Source organism: Lytechinus pictus, chromosome 14, assembly GCF_037042905.1.
Source record: "Lytechinus pictus isolate F3 Inbred chromosome 14, Lp3.0, whole genome shotgun sequence".
NCBI lineage: Eukaryota > Metazoa > Echinodermata > Echinoidea > Temnopleuroida > Toxopneustidae > Lytechinus > Lytechinus pictus.
In genome coordinates, this window is record NC_087258.1 from 1,983,169 (window position 1) to 2,006,008 (window position 22,840).

General features: G+C 35.4%; 1 protein-coding gene across 1 annotated transcript; it reads left to right on the top strand.

Annotated features, from left to right (window-relative positions):
• Positions 1–3,187: 3,187 nt before the first annotated feature.
• LOC129276063 (draxin-like) lies at positions 3,188–22,238 on the top strand. Its single transcript, XM_054912505.2, has 6 exons — positions 3,188–3,314; positions 15,169–15,837; positions 16,698–16,810; positions 17,552–17,732; positions 18,143–18,238; positions 18,570–22,238. Exons 1-6 carry the CDS (start codon positions 3,188–3,190, stop codon positions 18,722–18,724), a joined length of 1,341 nt encoding a protein of 446 aa, XP_054768480.2. The 3' UTR covers positions 18,725–22,238.
• Positions 22,239–22,840: the final 602 nt, after the last annotated feature.

The following is a 22,840-nucleotide window of genomic DNA, read 5'->3' on the forward strand; positions in this document are numbered from 1 at the left end:
ACACTTGTAGACTAAGCACTAATTGTAGTTATTGTAATCATGACTATTAACATACCCATCTCACTAATCAAATATTGCAAGCGCGAAGCGCGAGCTGAAAATTTAGGAAATTCAGACCTGAAGAGGAGCATTTTAAAGCTTGTTTGTAGGAATTCACGAATATCATACGTATTTTACTGATCAAATGATGCGAGCGCTAAGCGTGAGCTGAAATTTTTGTTTATATTGACTCCAAACAAGGGATATTTTAAGGACTATTTTATAAGGAATCCAGTAAGCGTATACATATCTCACCATAGTCATCTAATGCGAGTGCCAAGCGCTTGCTGATTTTGTTAGAATTGCATCTATTAACACAAGTCATGAAGCACTTATTTTAGTCATTGAAATCATGATTATCATACGCATCTCACTAATCAAATATTGCGAGCGCGAAGCGCGAGCTGAATTTTTTTTAAATTTAGGTCAGAAAAGGGGTCATTCATAAGGACTAATTTTAGTTAGGAATTCATGAAGAGCGGACATATCTCACCAATCCACTAATGCGAACGTAAGCACGGACAGGTAATGTTTTATGTTAAGACCTTAAAATCGGGTAGTCATGAAAAAGAAGCATATGTCACTACGTAAAACAATAATAACTCGAAAGTGGGAGGAAATATATTTGGTGTATATTGATTTGATTTGACGTCAGGTCTCTCAAATATTTGATCTATTATACCTAGTTAAAAAGACAATGCGAGCACCAGGAACAATGAAGACATAGGCCCTGAGCAAATTATGTTTCATAATGTTATGAAAAAAAAATGTTTCTTATGTAATATACAGTAACATAATTATAATATAACATTACAATAGACAATAATTTATTCTTTCCCGTTACGTTTCTTTTCCTTTCTCCCTCTTTTTCACCTTTTCCCCGGTTTTTTTTTTTGGCCAGCCGATTAGGGGGGGGGGGCACGTGCCCCCCATGCCCCCCCCCGTAGTTACGCCACTGATCATGTTTATACATGATATTAATTGGGATAATGCTGGTTGCCTAGCTTATTAGCTAAAAAAATCTTTTATTCACGTGCACAATATTATAAAAATATTTGATTTAAATGTTTTTTTTTTTTTTTTTTTTTTTTATGGGGGGATTGAGTGAATACGTTGTTCTCAAAATTGGTGTGCATGTCCTTGTTTGTAATATTGTATAGAAGATTTTGCTTCGCTTCATCTGTCATAATTATGTTTATGTACAAACAACTATACAACGTCATTGTTGTAACCCGACCTACCCTGATATACCTTACCGAATTTTCGACCACTGAAAATAGAGCAAGAATAAACAAGTGGAGAAGAGGGATTTGATGTTGGGTATAAAGGTGATTTTAATGTATAATGCACGGACTTAATTCTCCTTTACGACATTGTTGTGTAGGATGGTTGCATTCCATTTTTAACAAATTGACGTCTTTTTCCTCGTTTAGGTGCATAAATTATGCCACTCTCTATCTTGATATACAAACAATCAATCTTCTTGGCATTTCTTCCTACCTCACAGCCGTTGTTTGATTTATTGCAGGATACAGCCAGGTTAATACTATACAGGGAAACTTGCAGGGAGGACAAGATAGGGGGAATGAGGGAAGGGGAGTGAGGGGGGGGGGTGAGGGGGGGATATGGGAGTCAGTGGCACTTATCAATAATAATAAAAGTAAGTAAAATAAAATAAAAAATTAGGGAACGTGAGATGGGGTGGGTGGTAGAGACAGAGAGACAGAGGGGGAGAGAGAAATGGACAGAAAAAGGAAGAAAAAGACAGAGAAAGAGAAAGGAGAAGAGAAAGATAGAAAGGGAGAGGAAGAGGAAGAGGAGGCATGGAGGGGGAGGGGTATCTTTTGACGGGGTTGATATTGTTGATATCTATAGTAGATGTGAAACTCGTCTTCAGTAGTATATGTATAGCTTACGCCATTGTTAAAACGGTAGAGACGTATTGAGGAATTTCCATATAAATTGGATAAAATTTGACATGTCTCTCTCCGGATTCATAGGCGGATCGTAAAAACACTCATTAAAATGGAAATACTCATTGTTCTGTCCATGTTGAAATCATCTGACCTGCAGAATCCCGCAATTTAATATCCATATAACTTACAGATGATATTTTTTTTCAAATTCGCTTTTTGTTGAAAGCATTTTAACATCCAAAATTGACTGTTTAACATGACAATACTAAGCAAAATTGACGAATACAATGCAGTCAATTCATAGTTATTTCCTTTCAATAAAAATATCAACTTCATTTTCTCGACGCTATAAAATAACTGAATTTTCCTGCCAACGTCTCTTCTCAACGTACATTGTCCAGAGGAGTCCATCATGAAACTATTCGGATGTTAAGATCAACGAGGGTATAAGCGAGAATGAGAGTAACTGGTGGTAGTAAGGAGGGGGGGGGGGGGGGTATCGAAATTTATGAAAGTTATGAGAATTCGTACTAAGTGGTTCCTGTCCATTAAAAACTACTTTACTTTTCTTGTACTCGATCCTTTTTCTAAAAGATCTTGACCATTTCACCATACGTAAAAATGTTTAACCCCTGTTGGGAATGGGCAAGTCGCAGTATTGAGTTTATATCATGCTCATTCATATGAAATGCTTCCATCCATCTACCGGGTGCATTAATGGACTGTTGTTTTAAGAAATTGCTCTGGCCGCCAGGCGCACGGGGAGTAATTTTAAGCATTACGATGAAGCGATCGCCATATTATAAGGATCACCATCCGCAGCTTGGTAGTATTATCTCAGATCAGAGTGAGAGAGAGAGAGAGAGATGGAGAGAAGGGGAGGCGAAGATGGAGGGGGAGAGGTGTAGAACGGTGGCGACACAAGGGTTTAAAGAAGATGGGAGGGGGTGGGAGGGTGGCAAAGTTTTGAACGCCTCCATCTCAATCTTTGCAGCGATTTATTTGTTTAGTCGTGTCTATAGTTATGACTTGTTTTTGTTCTATTAAAAGGGAAAGGTTGGGGCTTTAACCCAAAAGCTGCTTCTGGCGTCAATGTCATTCTATTATATTTCAACCATGTTTACATTAATGTTTTAAACCTTCAACATCATATAAATAATAATTTGATTGCATGATCATTTATGTGTTTATTCTACTATCATCTCTATTTACAGGACCACTACTAAATAAAGATGAAGATAGGGAGTGCTCTCCAGACGTCTTTCGTCGTTGCCATGGTGATACTAGTGGTCATTGCCGGGGCGGACGCGAAAAAGAGAAACAGGAAACGCCCTCCTGATACGCCAGGGAAACTAAAAGGTAGGACGTCATTTCGATGATGATGTTGCTGCTGCTGTTGGTGATGATGATAGTGGTGGTGATGATTATGATGGTGGTGGTTGTGATGATGATGATGATGTTAATGACCACGGCGATGATAATAATGATGACGATGATGACGATGATGACGATGATAATGACGACGACGAAGATGATGCTGATGATGACGATGATATTGCACACACATTTCACCCATTTATGCATTCAGAGCAGCACGTTATTAAGATCATCTCAAACGATTTTATAAGGTCATATCGGAGGTGTAAGAGTATATATGATTCCAAATTTACTGACCGCACAAGTTGAATAACTATAGAATGTCAATAAAGTTCAAGATAAGCCGCCAAATGACAAGCAGAAGACAAAGGATTGAATGACCAATAAATGTAAAATATACAACGTGAAAGCGAAGAGTATGCCTTGGTGAGATGTAACGTTTCTTTTTCCTCAATTACGAAATGGCATCAGATTGTTACTATGGCAACCCCAGACCCATCTGTGTTTATCAGTATTGTACATCAGTCATAAAAATACTTTGAAAAATATTTGCTTGACATTTCCCTCCATGACTTTCTCTTTCCTACCCTTTGCTTTTCATTCGTCTTTTCCTAGACGACTCACAGTCGTGTTGTTTGTGAATTCGTCTTTCTTTCCTAGCATTATTATTAGATTTTAATTGTCGATTGTTGACTGCATTGATTTTCTTTCACTGTCAATACTCATTAAGAGTATTTCTGTCAGTTTTGCGTGACTGTGATAATTGAATTTCAACTGCACTCTTCTCTGCTTCATGCGTCTTACTGTGTTAACGAAACAGCCTCGGTGCTAATGATTTATATCATTTATATGTTAATGATTTAAAGGAGGGGGGTGTCTTCAGTCACCTGTTCCTGGTTCCGCGGCGGCCCCTGTGTTTTCAGCAAGAGTATACTACATTGTTCTTAAAGAAATACTCAAGGGAACTCAGCAGTGACAAGTATGATCAACCATATCAACTTGATATTCGAAGAGGCTCTCGTCAAGAATTTTGATCTCCCCTTGCCACTTCTCCCGTGTATTTTTTCTTAATCCCCAAACCACTCCTGCTCACCATGCCATCCAAGTCTGTTGCCATGGAAACGAGTAGAACAAGAAGATAGATAGTTTACCATTATTTCTCTGGAGATATACATGCTCCGAACATTATGGCTTGGGCTCGATATCTACAAAGGTTGTTTCTTGTTGTTGTTGAATAATTACGTTGGAATGAAAGCGAACAGTTTGTTTTAAAGCTTTTCGTAAGTTACGTATAAAGGCGACCGCACACCTTACGATTGGTCTGCGACCCAATTTCAGAATAAAATGTAACAGAATTTGATGCTAATATTGAGACTCAGAATATCTTACTGTGTAATGTTCTAAATTATCGTACGAATACCTATGTTCAAATCTGTGACTATGCTTTCATCCTTCCTAGAATAAAAGCAAATTTAATATCTAGTCGTAATGACGTCATAGCAGTGGTACGATTTGCTACGATTTGAAACTAATTTGGCCTTTACTCCAAAATAAAAGCTTGCAATCTTTCAAAATGGTTATATTAGTAGTCTTTCAATTGATTTTAACCTCAAATAAAATGATATGTTCCATTCACATTATCAGAAAACGAGCAAAATGCAATTTGTTCCAAAATCGGATCGCGAACAGTCGTAAGATGTGCGGTGGCCTTAAGACCTTTCAAATGACTAGAATATGAAAGGCCTCCATTCTAAAAATGTGTTATTAATGTATACCTAATACCTATTACCCCTTAAGCGTGTTCATTTATATTCAAAAAACAGATTAAGACAAATACTATATAGTGCGTTTTAAAGTAAATCAAAATTTCAACCCTAGCGAGTGTAATCAATTATCATGCCTACAACATTCATTTGATTTTTCAAGCATCGCAGGGAAAAGGGAGAAAAGCGAGGAAGAAAACGAAAGACAGAAAGCGGAATATAATAAAGTGAGGTCTCTGTCGTATAGGGCTCTATTAATACCTATATAATAAACTCGTTTAATGTAGGTTTTTTTCCTCGTTAATATATTTCACGTACGTTTGCCCGCTTATAACTGTTATAACTGTCTTGATCTACATCTTTGATAATTACGATAACAATTCGGCTGGATTTTACAGACTTCACCTTGAAATAATTGCTCTCAACTCTAAGGTTTGGCTTCAAACCACAATTGCGTTGAATATCTTTTGATTGACGCATGCTTCGTTAAGCATGTTAATAATTTTAATGCTCTATAAGCCCGCGTGATCTAAGCTAAATTCATTTTAGAAGACGTCAACATTGTTTAACAGTTACACGTGATTTCTACTTGTTTTTTTTTTCTTCTTCTTCCTCTTCTTCTTCTTCCTTTTCTTCTTCTTCTTCTTCTCCTTTTTCTTCTTCTTCTTCTTTTTCTTTTTCTTCTTCTTCTTCTTCTTCTTTTTCTATATACTTCGTGCGGTTCCGAAAAAGGGACACAGGAAAGGGGGAAGGTTTACCCTCCAGAACTTCAAACAAAAAGGTTGAATGAAAACACCAAATGCAAAAGGCATTTTGCCTTTCCCAACCTCTATAAAATGGAAGCAGAAAAACGAGAGTTCTTACTTCACCAGGAAAGCAATTTTTACAAAAACAGGAGGCGAAATTACAATTCTGGTGGGAAAGGAAGAATTAACGTTTGTCACTAGTGCCCCCCCCCCAAAAAAAAAAATAATAATCCACCTCGTATTGTACATCCTAAATACTTTCTTGTCATTTCCTCGCATATCCCGCAGGGTATACTGGGATGATTTTACCCGAGATCATCATGCAGATGCCTTATATAAGAATCGTTTTCAGAAGCCATATTGCCGGAAAGCTATCCAAGTGATTGCATAAATAAATATAAATAAAATCCACAAGGAAATCTAACATGAGTGAATGAATAATTACTCTGGATATTCACGCAGTCTGACAGGCACAATGTTCGGGATATTTCAAGGGGACCGTACAAGAAACATATCAAATTAGGCTTTTTTTTTTTTTTTTTTTTTTCATGGTTTGCGAAATGAAATATATTGACATTTTTTCTCTTTTACTTCGGTAACTCATGCCCGCCTTCCTGCTCACTTCTCCCTCTCTCGTTTTCTTCCCTTCTTCTCTTCTCTTTTTCTAGCCCTTCTTATTTTTGTATTGTATTTTGTGTATTGTATATATTTTTATGTCCACACTCCACAGGCGTATCCCGCCACAAGCATATGCTTCTAGTGACCTACGCCTTCCTCTGTACACATAAGATGTATATATTTATATTCTTTATAGTAATTGATTTCATATGAATTCGTGTTAACAAAAATGAAGAAATTTTGTAAAATGGAGGAAAATAAATGTTTATTTGAAATGAAATGAAATGAAACTCATTAACCATGTTAACCAAACAATATTAACTATTAATACATATTAAACTACATTCTATTTTAAATTTAAGTTTAGATCCAGTGTTCGGCATGTCACTGGATTTCAAACTAGATATTTGAGCTGAAAGTCTTTTTTTTCTGATAAGAAAATTGTTCGGCCACTGTTTGAATTAATTTTTATGTTTATTTCGCCTTTTTTTGTTGGCTTCCAAATTAAACTATAAAGACGACGTATTTTCTTTCCGCGTATTTATATTTTTACAAGCATGGAATGGAGTGTAAAAGTTTGTATCTTCTTAAAATTCTTCCATTAATTTCATGATATTTGTGATGTTTGTGTTCAAATCATCCAAATTGATTTAACAGAGGTGAAAATGAATTTTCTGGCTCACTGAAGTTCTTAAAAGTCTTAATATTAAAAGATTTGAGTATCAGAATTTGGAACAGATCATCATTGCCTATAGCCAAATACAATTTAATTCATATCCCTTTAATTCAAAGCTATAATTTCAATTTTCAATTTATAATCTACATTATACCGATGTGGTGAATTTTTTCATGAAGTGCCCTGATATTATTCTGACATGGGGGCGATCACCTCTCTTCCCAGGTCTACATACTCTCCAGGTACGGTTGAATAAGTCTCATTCCAATTAAGTCTCTTCCTGAAGTCCCCAGAGAATTATTCATAATTTCTTTTTCTCGAATCCTCTTATTTCTTACTAGGCATACCGGTGCAGTCACTTTTCATTTTGTAATGCATCTTTTTCGAATCTAACTAAAAAAAAAGGTCTGCCAAGAGTGTAGTGAGAAAATAACTCCAATAATATATGAACATTAAACTAAATCATATTCACACCATACCATGTACCACGCTGACAATTAATTTTCTATATTGGGCGATTAGATAGCTATGGTTTGGAGACCAAATACACGAGTCTAATACAAAATTTAATAATAAAAAAAAATCGAATTCTATTTGAAATACCGTAATGGCCTCCTTTTTCTCCTCCTCGTCTTCCTCCTCTTTTTTATAATCATCTTTTTTTTTTCTTTCGTTTCTCTACCTTTTCAGTCTATTGGCCTAATATAAGTTTCTTACCTATTCATTTTATTCGGGATGGGGGTTTAAGCTTGATTCACCAATTTATATGCATTTTTTTTTCGTGATATCGATAAAATTAAACAAAACGACAACACGTTTTGGTTGGTATTGGTGCACTGAATAAGATGTCCCTCATAACCATCTCGATCAGGGACGCTGCATGTAGTCACCTCGTCAACAAATACACCATGGGTTATACCTCAGACATTTTCATTACCAAATAATGTTTTATTCATACAGTAACTCTATATATGAGGTATGATAATATTTGGTGAGAATGTATTATGACAACCGCCAACATAAACGAGAGTGGAATGACAATATTGTGGGCTCCACGAAGAACCGAGAGATACTTGAATCTATCGCAGCTCTTTGTAAGTAAGATGGTGTCCAGAGGCTGGATTGATGTGATGCGTGAATTGACGGATTGAAATGATGTCAGATATAAATAAAACTGATAGATATTTCAGATATAGAATATGAATCGCTTTAAGCTGGACCAAGTTTTTAAAGGTCCTGTTATACGCAACGGGGGAAGGGAGGGGGTTGATAACGGAACATGTCTAATGGAAAATCTGTGAAACTAGTCTATTACTAATCATTTTCACGAAAAACTTCCCAAAGTGCGTCCTAGATCGAAGTAAACCAAACCAATTACGATTAGTCAAGATTACTCCTTTAAATTCCTATACAAAGCATATGACTTCTTCGTTCAAAGTGAGGATTAACACACGTCATGACTGTATAAGCTTTTTAGTATGAATATTCATGTATAGACCAATGATAAATCGGCTTGCAACCTTCATTCTAACCGGTGGTGAAAACCCCGACATTTGGATTAATGAATGGTTAACGGGGTTCACACTTCTCATAAATCACTTGTCGCTCAATCCTCTTATATAATTACCCAATCAATCACTGGATAATGTTTGAGTTGAAAGAGCTCGCTTTATCATTGAATTTTCATTTTGAAAGGGGGAAAAAACGAAAATCATGCAAGGGGATTTTTTTTTAATTTCTTTTTGCCATTGTTAAACGCCCTCCTTATACACTTTGATTACAACGGTTGTAATCAAAACGTTGATATTTTTGATGATTCTTATAATGAAATGTTTTATTTTTTAATGTTATGAATTATGTGTTTTATTTATGTAGATAATAATGCAGATCCCTGAGGAAGACCAGTGATTTTTAATGAACCTTTTAATTGTATATATTGTGTAATTTGACATATTTTTGTATAAAGCTGAACAGGCTAATCTGAATAAAGATTTGCAAAAAATAAACAAATAAATAAAATGATTTTTTTATACTTATCCCATTGAATTAGACTCTCCCAATAAAAATTTCCCTTTCTTGAATCCAGCGATGTTGAAAGTTTTAATAATTAAATTTAAAGTTGTTTTTTTAACTCAAAATTAATAATCATCTGCTGAAACTACATTTTGTTATGTCGAACAATTATGATTGAACCCTATGGATGGGAAAATCATTAAAAAAGCTTCTGAACCCTTTACCTCTTTCACAAAAAAATATAAACATTTTTAAACAGGCTTAAAGGCTCACATATCAAAAGGTCACACTACTGTCCGAATTTCAATAAGCCTGCCTTCTTAACAGACAACTTTTATGATAGATCGGTAATATCTTGGGTAAATTTGACCTTAATACCGTCGAAGTAATCACCTGATAAAAGAACGTCCTCATTGTGCAATAGAAGAGAAGCACGATGCAGTTTCCTGGAAAGGTCTCTTAAATTTCCTTACAGTCAACAATTTGACTGAATAGTGACGTTATCTACACATGACCGAGTAATGGGATGATATTAAATCAGGAATACAGATAGTTGTGATAATTGTAAGGAAGAGAAAGCTACAAAACGAATAAGAAGTATATTTTATTATAATCTATTTATTGGTATATAACTATTGACAAACAGGAGGTTTCAGTTTATCATGATAAAAACAGGTATATAAATCACCAAAAATAATTATAATCATTTAAAGGTAGGATATATATATATATATATATATATATATATATATAAATATATAAAAAAATGATACTAGATGAATCAGAAATACAGAATGAGTGAATTTTCTTGAAATGGTATATTATAAAGCCACGTGGAAATTAAGGGTCTGCCATAAAAGATGTCACAAAAATTGGAATATGCCCCCCCCCTTTAATGAGGAACTCTCATAAATTTTATTCGATGCAAGTAATAGGGCCCATGGTATGTTATCATTATAAATGTTATGAGGTTAAGGTGCCCATCTTCTTTCGTCTCGCTGTTTTTTTTTAAATCTTATTAGTTGAATGAGCCTATATACACTTCAATTTGGTTTCTATAGCGCTTTTCATGAGAGATTTGTCACTGACAATAATAATTTCTCTATTAAAAAGAAATGCGAGTTATAGTAGCTTTCAACGTTGAACGAAAAAAGGCTCGTCTGTATGGAATTCAGCTTGTGACGATGATCTAAGGTAGATGTCGAACAAGTCTGATCGAACAACGAAGTTTGCATCTTAAAACAGTTCTGAGAATTCCTCCATGATGATACTTTAAATACCTTTTATCAATATCGTTAATATTTTTTTGACCATGAAAATGTTTCATTCTTAGGATAGTAGTGGTAAGGGGGGGGGGGGCAATGAAAATCATAGGCCCGTATTCTGAAGTCAGGTTTAACTTAGACCATGGTCTAACTCTGTGCTAAAATTATTAAGTTATATGTTTCTTATATTTACTGTGCTCTTTCCTGATTCATCGATGGTGAAGACAATCATCTATACTTCCTAAACAATTATGAATGATTTGAGAGCCAAATGAGTTGAAATAGGATATCTCTACCATTAGTGATTTATGTAACAATTGGCTATCCATACTTGAACCACAACTTTAAACCTGAGTATAAGTTAAACCCGACTTCAGAATACGGGCCATAGGGTTAATTCAAATTGCATATAATTTTTTTAGTAGAGGTGCAGAATTTACTATCACTAGGAACATAAAGTTTCATCGTTTTTATTCAAAGACGAATAAGAAGATTTTATTCCGTAGAGATAGACATCTTTCATACTTATTCAGTCATTATCTTTGGTGAAAGAGTCCCATCTGTTCAGCGTTACGGTGCAGTTACACCCGTGAAACCGACTCCAGACCGATCAAAGATGGTGTGACTAGCAAAATAGTTTGTAATGATGGTAACACTCCTTTCAATATCTTAACGAGCCTTTTCTTAATTGAAAATTCATCTACACCTGCGACTCATGCGTTGCAGTATTTTGACCCTAGTGGCGGGAAAGCTTCTTACGGTCTATTAAGCATTTCACGACACTTTAATTATGCCCGTGCTGCAACGCGATGATTTATGACGAATCTCACACTTCATTTATAAACAACAACCTAAACATGCTGGACTTATGTGACTTAAAGGGAAATATTCATTACTACACTCTATAAATATTGGGTAGAAATGTTCCATGGAGGCAATTATGTGTCCAATTATGTGTCCAACCAACACTGGGCATTTCTTTTGGGCATTTTTATTTATCCAGTGTGATGAAAATTTTGCCATTCTACACTTTGCCAATTCTAAAGTAATTGCTGCTTATTTTTTTAAGTTTACTGAACAATATGCTTCCCGAATTGGGTAAAATACTGCCCCAAGTTGGTTGGACACATAATTACCCTCATGCTGGCAAAAAAATTACCCAAATACAGTGTATGCATACAGCTTAGTCAGGTTGCATAGATGATATTGTATAGATAGTATCAATACATGCATTATGAAATAATCTACGATTTTCCCACAATTAAAAAAAAAATTATCGAGCCCCAAAGAATTATTTAAAATTGTATTTTATTCATAAATTCAATAGTATTCTATTTCCAGCATTATGATTTTCTTCGATTATACTTCTGTTTCTGGTTGCCATGCATATTTCACTTTTTCACATGATTAATCTCTATGACAGAACGTTTAAAATGCTGATTTTTTTCTCACTTGCTCCGTTACCTCGCAAAGTTTCATTTTAGATATACTGAACATGTCTGAAAGAAGACATTTCCTTCAGACCCACGAGTTTAGTAAGTGGGTCTCGCACGACCTGTCTAAAATGCTATGTTATTTTAGCGACACCGCCGAAGCTCGAGGCACTGGTCACGTCGATTAGACACTTTTAATTTACACCTCTCATGCCTGCGGCGGCGCTATTAGGATATTTTGAAATGGGGGGGGGGGGGGGGGGGGGGGTGTGGGAGGGGTGGGGCGACACAATGTAGGTTTGATGTAACAATAACAACAACAAGTTACACTGGTTGTTGTTGTTTTTATGTTTTATGGCGCTGATCTATCGATTTCCGGTAATATACAGGGGCCAGACTTCTATAACTGTTACACTATACACAGTAAAAACACTGTTTAAAAATTCATTATACAACGTTGTTTACTGTATCATAAACCTTACAGTAGTTGTTTAAACGGTTTAAACAAGTGTTTGACATCGTAAGCAGCAAAATTTAATTTTCAATATTAAATTCTCAAAAAAAAATAAGCATGGCTGTTTAAACTATCAAACTACTGTAAGGTTCATAATTATAGTAAACATCGTTGTAAAAAATAAACAGCATTTTTGCTGTGTATTTTTCCTTTTTCGTCCCCTTTCTCCATCTCATTTCCTTTGCATTTCTTTCTTTTACTACATGATAATCATAAGGGAGGGCACCCCCACTGTTCCCCGTGGCGTCGCCGTTGACGCCACATGTCTATGTACCATCCAATCACTATGGGGGTAGTTAATTTACACATCATGCTAAAAGCAGTCCTATTCACCTGTCTGCTATCTACCCTCATTCATTTACCCTTTCTGGGGTCCGTTGCATAAAGAGTTGCGTTTAAACGCAAGTCCCAAATGCGCGCTGTTGATTGGTTGAAAATCAAGTTGCGCATGATTTTTAGAGTTGCGATTGATTGCAACTCTTTCTGCAACGGACCCCAGTACAGACTCACCTGTGTGGACGCAATTACCCATTTCCTCCCCGGCAACAAAAGTAATTTGATGGAAAATTTCATTTCACTTTGGATTCTTCTCGGCCACCGTACGCTGGTGATTGATCGCAAATTGAGTTATCATGCAAATTATGACGTCCCTATAATCATATTAGATGGCCACTATTGTAATATTTCAACTGGAGAAGGGGGAAGTAATGTATCATTGTTATGTTTATATCGAAGCGATCTCCTCTGTTATAGGTTGTAATAACTACATTTGTATTCCATCGACCTATGCATAATACTGGACAATTTGAGGCCCAAACTATCTTAATGTAATCCGATAGGGTGGTATTTTGTGGGAGGTGGAGGGGGTGAGGGGGGTGAGGCGGAGACAGAGTATGACACACATATATTTGTCTTAAATGTTTAACATTTTTTTGTTTTTCTAAATCTTTTTATCTCTTTTACCGCTTACAGTTATTCCTTGTAAATGTATAGGAGGGGAGAGGGGGGGCGGGGCTATCACCCTTCTCTATTATGACACCCCCGATGATGTTCCATTAGCGTATATGGCATTCTACTCAAATATTGGAAATGAATACTATAGTATTGATAAACTAAAGTATATTAAGTGGGGCTTATCCTTACAAAAATGATATTTTACCTTTTCTATTCGCTAAGGTTATAGAAGGTTTAATTATCAGGAAAAATGGCTTTGCTAATTATAATGATAGCTATTTCGTTACTTCAGTTTATATTGATTTCAATAACATAGATAGATTTTCCCCAATAATGTAATCCATTTTAATAAACATGAATGAATAGCCGCGGTTAGATCGCCTCTTTCATTTAGTTTTATGGATGGGGAGAGGAAGTTATTGATTTTACTGACATGACTGGGGGTAATTTGTTGGTGTTGTATTTTTTCTTATTCTTCTCCTCCGTCTTCTTCCCATTTTGCATCGATTACTTCTTTGTTTCTCCTTTTCTCTTCTTTCTTCGCCCTTGTTTTCTTCTCTCTTCTACTCCTCGTCCTTGTTATTCTTCTTGATTAGGTTTTTATCCACTCACGACATGCGTGTCCATTTCATTCTTAATATAAGAATAACAGGACAAATTTGAAATAATACAGGTTCGGTATTGGTCAAAGAACCGCACCATTAACCATCCATAAACAAAGTCTCGTTGAAGACTAGATCAATTCCACTTGTCAGCCCATATTATTTGCAATGTCATAAACACTGATAGAAACGTGATTAGTTGATTCTTTTCCCTTGGTTTTTTTTTCAAGAATACCTTATTACTCTGCTCATCTTCTTTTTGATGGTAAATATGGATTTATTTGAGGAAAAAGACAAGTGAAAATCTTAATAATGTATTTTGTGAGTGATGTAAGGTATTACGAGAGGAAGGTTGTTAAACAGACTAGTTCAAGTCCAAGTTTTATTTCCATTATTAACATTATAAAAAAAATACAAATCAAACATACATCATAAATATAAACGAATGCAAATGAAATATGATAACAATGATTACAAATCAACTACGAATTCCATTACGTTTGTAAAATACTTATATGGAAATGACTACGTACATGTGCGAGTATTTGCCATACTTAAATGGAAATGACTACGTACATGTGCGAGTATTTGGGTGTGGGTGTAGGTTTGCCATGTTGTCAGGCCGGGTGTCTTGAAAAAAATGCATCTGGGATTTTACAGTTTTATCTTTATTTGAGTTCTGACGTCACCATTCGAAAAAGGAGCCAAAGGGCTTAAACTATGCACATTAGGTCGTGACTTCCACAATTTTGATATGTCATGCGAACACCATACCCCAGTCAGATTTTCCTAAGTTAATTATGTTTTCTTTTTACCTGTTGTCTCGCCTGCAGGAGCAGAGCGAGACTATATAATAGGCGTGGCGTCGCTTTTCCGACGGCGACGGCGTTGTCAACATTGAAATATTAACCAAGATTATTGTTCTTGGAATGTCATCATGACTTCAAAAGTAAATAGACTTAGTGCATGAAACTTGGACATGAGGGCAATCAAGCATTACTTAACATCCTGCCTGAGTTTCAGGTCACATGATCAACGTCAAAGGTCATTTGGGTCAATGAACTTTTGTTATGCTGGGGGTATGTGTTGAATTGGCATCATATAACTTATAAAGTTTTAAGATCTAGTTCATGAAACATAGAACTGGCACATATTACAAACATATAATGATGAAATGCTGAAACACGATTACAAAACAGTTAAACATTGATCGATAGAAATTTGACTCGAAGGTTATATTTTTTCTTTATAGATACACCAAGAAAGGGATCAAACAGTCCACCTGGAGCAGGCAACACTCAGCCAGGACAGGACTCCGCCTTAACCACAGCAGTCCCCGCTGAAAATGTCCCCCAGGCCGACCCGGCAGTCGCCCCGGAGGTCGAAAATCCGTCATCGAAATCAAAACAAAGAGATAAACACCGAAATCGAGGCGGAAAACGACATCGGGATCACGAAGACACGGTGGAATCGAGCGACGTTGCCGTGAAGGAGAAAGGTAATCGAAAGAAAGATAGGAGCGAGAAGAAGAAGCACCACAAGAAACACAATCAGGAGGCTGCGATCACGACGACCAGGACGACGACGACGGCGCTCTCGATGAATGAGAACTCGAATGAGCTACCTGAGGATCCATTGGTAGAAAACGAGCCAACGATTGTGGAGGAAACCCCGGAACCCGTTGCGGAAGGTGACCCCTTGGTTGAACCGGAGGTCGAGTTAGATGACGACGTCGATGCGACGATGATCACGACCTCAACGACGACGGTATCTTCAAAGAAGCATCACCGTGATCGCGAGGCTAAGAAACTCATGAGAGATCAAGCTCAGACTGAACGCGAAGCCAGGAAATTTCGCAAGGAGGAGAAGAAAAGAGAAAAGAAGGAGAAACGGAAACTCGCAAAAAACAACCCTGATTCAGGTAACGATTATAATGATCTATGGTTACCTTGGTAACGCGATGCGTCTTTAATCAATGATATGATTACGCAGTCTGCAGTTACCTTTTCCCAGGTGGTTCATATCCCCGTGATACTGGGAATACTGAAGAGGAGAATGGAAGAAGTGCTGAGAGTGACAGATCGTATCTAAGTTTACCACCATAATTTGTTACATTATTTTATTTCATTCTCTTTTTCTTCTTCCTCTCTTATTTTTCTTCCTTCTTCCTTTTTTCCTTCCTTCCATCCCTCCTTCCTTTCTTTCTTTCTTCCTTCCTTCCTTCATCCATTCCTTCCTAACTTTCTTTTCTTCCTTCCTTTCTTTCTTTCTTTCTTTTTTTTTCTTTCTTTCTTTTTTCCTTTTTTCCTTCCTTTCTTTTTCTTTCTTTTCTTCTTTTCTATTTTTTTTCGTCATTAATCCTAATAATAATGATAAGAATAAATATTAATAACAATAATAATAATAATAATAATAATATAACAATAGCAATAATAATAATAAAAACGGTATATATTTACCCAGGGAAGCCACTTCAGTTCTGAAAACTGTTCTCCCAGCGGGCCCTGTTATCATTTCTGTCTTTGTCTTTTTTCTTTTTTTTTCTTTCTTCCTTTCTCTCCCTTCCTCTTTGTTTATACTTTTCTTTTCGGATTTTCTTCGTTTTTAAAGTCTAAAATTATGTCTTTTATAAGCGATTACGACTAGTATGCTAGATTTAACAAATTTTTCTGGATATCAAATTCTAATAATAAGTATATTTTATTTTGAAGTAGGGCCTGAAATTTTAATGCTGGTAATGAAAATGTATTGATATATATTTTTTTCTTCTTCATCGTTTAGCTGATGAATTGGAGCTTACGGTGAACCCCACCCCCTCCCCCGTAGCCGATGGGATCAACCTCACTCCATCAGGGCCATCGCCGGTACAGACAACACAACAACAACCAACACAGGTATATATACAATAGAAAATCACTTACGTTACTGTGGTATGGCCTCTGGCACAGCACCTTTTACAGGGGCGGATCCAACATTGTCTAATTGGGGAAGGGGGGGGGGGTACAAAACAAAAACCCATCCACACTTTTCTTCGACCGAATGCTAGAAGATATTGAAGCTCTAGACTTTTTATTGGGGGTTTGGTTTATAGTCGTAAAGACAGAAGTCTTATTGCTTTCTAGTTTTATTTTGTAAGAAAGGCATCTTATTAAGCAAGAAGAAGTAATGATTTTTATTTTTCTTTTTTTTTTACATTCAGAACTGAAAACGCGACATTCTAACCACATTTTGCTGCCTTGAACGAGATGCTTATTTAACTTATCTAATGCGAGTACGAAATTCGACCTTAAATTTCTAATACACCGACATGAGAAAAAAATAGGACTGATTGTAGGAATTCGTGATAAGGATAAAAACATATTACAATAAAAATAAGATAAATGCCTTTTCACATGTTTAATACAAGTCATGAAGTTATTCAGGTTGGATATAATGTAGGCCTACTTATGTCACTTATCAAATTATAATGCGAGCGCGAAGCGCTTGTGGTTTCTTTTCTATTCAGACCTGGAACCTGAGTATTTTAAGCTCTTCTTGTTGCCTGTAAAAAATGTCTACAGTAGTGATATTTTTGTATGGGAAAGGATAGATATATTGTCACCGATTGAGTTTTACCTTTATCTCAATCTACCCAGACTGAACCAGATACAAACAAAAAGGATAAGAAGAACAAGAAGCAGAGATTGGCTGACAACACCGAGTTATCAAGGACAGAGAAGAGGATACAGAGACTTGAACGTAAGATGCGAAAACTGGGGCACAACCGGAAAAACGCAACGAGAATCCCGTGTGAAGATCACGAGAATTGTCAAGAAGGTTTGTCAGAACTTTAAGGTTATGGAGAAATAAATATAAAACATATTAACATATGGAATGAAATTTGAATAGTGTTTCCAGTCACTAAGGCACGATAATTTCTTTTATGATTATAAAAAAAATCAGGGCTTATTTGTACAACACACCACATACTCTGGTGATAAGCGGGACCTTGCAGATCAGACTTTATAAGTTAAATCATCGTTAGCAATGCCTTTCATTTAACTAGTCCTATCAATCTGTCATTATCTGACAGCAACAGTCAGACTACGTATTTCTAAACCAAGAAAAAAAAGATAAAAAAGAGTTGATGTAAAGTCTTCTACACTTTGTACATGCATGTGTTATGTATCCATTGATGTGACTGTAAACAACCGTTAAATAATAATCACCCTTGTTACCATTTTCAGGTCAATGCTGTCTCTTAAGACGAGGGAATAAAGTATGTCATATTGTCAACAAACCTGAGGGACACCATTGCGTACATCCTTGTATGTGCAGTCAAGGTGAGATTGTGTCGCCATTCTTATTCTTGTCTAATATTGTTAGAAAGCATGCTACATGATTCAAAGGAGAAAATTAGATTTTTTTTAAAGAAAAGGGTAATTTAATATTAAGAAAAGAAGAACAAGATGAGAATTTAGGTTTCTATAGCATGTGTACCAATCCTTCATGGTTACTGAAAAGAAGGTACAGAAGATAGTAATTCATTTTTATTCACAATATTTTCATTTATCGAGTCTAATATACAAAAGAGCAGAAATGAAAAGGATACAAAATAATAAAAATTATACGATAATGATATATTTGACCTGCATTTAAATTCATTTTCCCCAGGTCTAACTTGCCTTGGAAAGAATCAGAAGCAGAAGTCTTTAAGCAAAGGTCATTGTCGCCGGGTTGATATAGCTGAAACAGTCGTAGAGGGCGGTGTTACCGACAATCGCGCCCCTGCTATAGTAAATGAAGGACGGCCACCCAATGTTGGTTAAAAATGTAATGTGTACACTGGTTGAAAAGAATATTTCCAACCAGAGGCGGATCCAGGATTTTCCAAGGGGGGGGGGCACATTTTCCTGAGGAAAATTTGACAAACAAACAAACAATAAAAAAGGTTCTCACCTACAAATTAAGGTCATTTCGTCCACGTAGAACTGGCCAAATGTGCACCCCGGATCCACATCTGTTTCCAACCACGGATTTACATTTCGTAAATATTGCGTTTAGCCCCCCCCCCCGCGATATTGGATCTAATAAAAAATTTCATTACTTGATATGGTTTTCATTTATCCCATCACCGGCATACAAGGAGAACCTCTTGAGGAAGGTCGTCGGGAGGGTTACTACTTTTCCTCCAGCACCCCTCCCTTTCCTCCTCCTCTTATCCCCTCCCGCCCGCCCCCTCTCTTGTCCCCCACATCCTAGTTACATGTACCATACACTCGCAGACATCTTTTTTTGTATCCAGAGGCATAACTTTGTGACTTGAATAACTTATTTAAACAATAATTTAACAAACATATCAGGGTAAAATGCCAGAATGGTGACAAAATAAGATTTGGGCAGGAAATGCCTTCAATAAAAAGACAGAATAATTATGATGCTAATGGTCCATTTTTCAAATAAATTTAAAAGGAGAAAAAGGTTTGAAATTATATGAAATAAACTATTATGAAAACGCTTTTCATTCTAAATAGTTAAACTTTGGTGACAGTGTGATGCCAAATTGATATTATGTATATAGGAATATGAACCACCCAAACGGCAAGGTTGCATCACTTGGCTAATTTACCTCACTTTATCTAGGTTACAGTACGAATAAGAAAACGGGGGAAAATATAATAATCAGTGTAAAAACTCTCAAGGGAACATGACATTTGCATTAAGTTACACTTTGAATGTTAATTATTTCAATCACCATGACTAAATTCAATTATGCAAAACAAACAAAAGCTTTGTACATTTGTAAAAAGAAAATATATATATCGCTTATGACAATCGGGCTTCTTTTCAAATACTATCTCAATCTGCGCAAAACTGTGATTGTTTAGGGCTGTCATTTTTTGTAATATTTATATGCACTTTGGTTTGTTGTATTGCAAAAATATTACATGATTAGTAAACGCACAGTGAAGTGTAACAAGAATTGACGTCGCTAGCCTTTCTGGTAGACAGAATTATATTTCTTTAAAATTTTTCATGTTGATAGTTAAAAAGTATAAATTGTTTGGCATGATTTGGGCAGGGTACAGGTTTTAATATTAGGACAATTGCCCTGCTAATAAACAATCAGTAAATATTTTGTACGATGTTATTATGTTGCAGTGCAATATGAAAAAAAAATGTTTAATCATTCCATATCTACATTTTATTACTGAATTCTATTATCATTATTCTGTTGTGAAATGTTTTAAAACAAAGCAATTCAAAAGTGTAAAAAAGCAATATTCTAGATAAATTACGGAATTAAACAATATAGACGAAGATTAACAAAAACGACAAAAAAATGAAAAATTGATAAGTATATTACAAATGTTAGGTTTAGAAAACAGTAAACATGGTAAATCAATATTACTTTTGTTTTGTTCTTGATAAGATAAATTACTTTTTTTTCAGAGAAAATAGATGTAGAATTAGCAAATATTTAAAGATAGGCCTAATTTCGTATTAAAACACATTGATATTCTGAAGGCTTTAGACCTTAATATGTTGAAAATTAATGTAAATATATTGTTAAAGGCTAAAAAAATTGCAAAAAGTGTTTTGTATTGGTAGCAAAGTGATTTTTCATGGTAGATCGAAAATGATTCTAGCACAGTTTTGTTCTGATCAAAATCGAAAAAAAAATACTATTTGTGTGTGTGCGTGTGTGTTTATATTCGTTTAGTGAATGAATTGTATTGCTAATATTCTGTCTGAAAACCTTCAAAAGAATTGAGTCATGATCGCCATTGATAGTAGGTTGGTAGAGTATTGTGAATGGGAATAGATTGCAATTTGTTTAAAGTACAGCCCTATCTTATTGTGTTCTTATTTGATAATGAGAATAATTCACGCAAGGTCTGTATTGTCTGACTTCAAACAAAGGTACACTTTAAAAAAAGGTTTACCCATTATTGGGTAAAATGGGAACATGTATGTTGGTTTGGTAAAAAGATACCCAATATTTTGTAAATTTTACGCAATGTTGCGTTGAAATAGCCCAATATGGGGTAAAAATACCTAGCAAACATGCATGTTCCCTTTTTACCCAATATTGGGTAAAATTTTACTCAGTGTTTTTAAAGTGTAACAAGCTATTCTAGGGTGTTGCTTGGGAGTCAACTCTGTTCCTAGTCAAATTGACTTTTTGTCCAAGTTAATTTGACTCAGAATTAAGTAACTTTCAGCTGATACCACACTTTAATCACTTAATCTCATAATAGAAGAATAGAGACCCAAGCTGGCATTGTTCTGAGTCGGATTTGACACCGCAGAAATAAGAGTTTGTTTTATTACAAAAATATACAAGTTTTCTGATGGAAAGTATCGAAAAGCGTAGTCACTGGCGGTGGACAGGGAATTAAATTTGACCTATTTCAAATTTAATTTTGCAGTTGTTATTGACGTATTTTGGGCATGAAATTAAACAGGTTGCTTTTCACATCGTAAGAATTGTGCTCTTTGCATTTAATATTGCGACTTTCCATCTCCGCTTCTATAATGAAACTATTGCTAATGACATGAATGAAAAGCGACCAAAATCATACTAAGCATGCACAGCTTAGATGTAAAAAGATGTTGTAAGTCATCTCAGTTATTGTACTATTGATTTCTCATTAATGGTAGGTAATTGCAAGTAGCCAATAGATAGTTTAAAGTTATCATCGAAATTAATCTTTTTTATTTTGATTTCTGAATTTCTGAGTTGCTTGTTTCGTTTTAGTATATTAAACGTATCTATATTATTATTTAATGTTACCAAGAACGAATTACTCAAACATGCTTTATCGTAGCCCACAACCCGGTAACGAAAATATATTTTGGGCCAACAAACAAATAACAATTGTATGCTGAGAATGCAAAAAAAAAGAAATAGTTAAAAAAAAATCATTTTCTGTAGAACTTTCGTCGTTCATATATGTGTAAAATGAGTTAGAATACATAGATGCATAATTATTTTGGGAAAAAGAAACATGTTTGATAGCATATCGTATCGTGATTTTGGGCGCGATTCAATTCAAGTCGTTTCACATGCTTATTTATGGCTAGATGTCATTCAACTGTTGAACATCGCGTTAAGTCTGTTTTCATCATCAAAGTTACTGTATGAATTAAAGTGGGTTTGTAAATACAACCGTTCAGTATATCTGTATGTTTTCTCAAATATTTTAGTGGGCCTTGTCAATTTATTCCATTGATTAGGATTGAGCTATTTTTGTTTTGTTTGTCCGTATCAAATAAAGTTTGTTGTTTTGTATGGTTGTGTTTGAATTTGTATTCAACAAGACACATTGTACACACATATTTCTGGTTTATCTTTTGACATTTCTTTTGGTTTGTTTTGTTTCCATTTAATTGCGATGACTTGTTACAATTTGTACGCAAAATATGAATTTTGTATTGTAACGAGTAATGAGATGTTGTTCTAAACCTCACATCCCTTTTTGGATGGTGTGTGTGTGTGTGGAGGGGGGGGGGGGATTTCAGAGTTTTTTTGGATACCATCTCTCGATGGAACTGACGTACAGATAGAGGCTTGGGGCCATAGACCCCCCCCAAAAAAAAAAATCATAACCAAGAAAAAAAAGGAAATGAAGCAAAGGAAAAATAAGAAAGGGATGAAATATGATATTATTTGATTATTTTTAAAACATCATATCAAAATCAATTATATTTTTTAAATTAAAACGGTAATTTTTTTTGCTCTCTCACTTGCAGCTTTTTATAAATCTTGCCCTTTACGCCATGTCCGGCCCCTATTTTTTTTTAGACTCCCCAAACCACTGACCCTCCCACCCCCCTCAAAGTAAAAAAAAAGACCCATCACGGAAATTGTTGCGTCAGTATTTCCATAAACACAGATTGACACCCATGATGGAGATGTGGTGATGATAGTGGTAATGGTG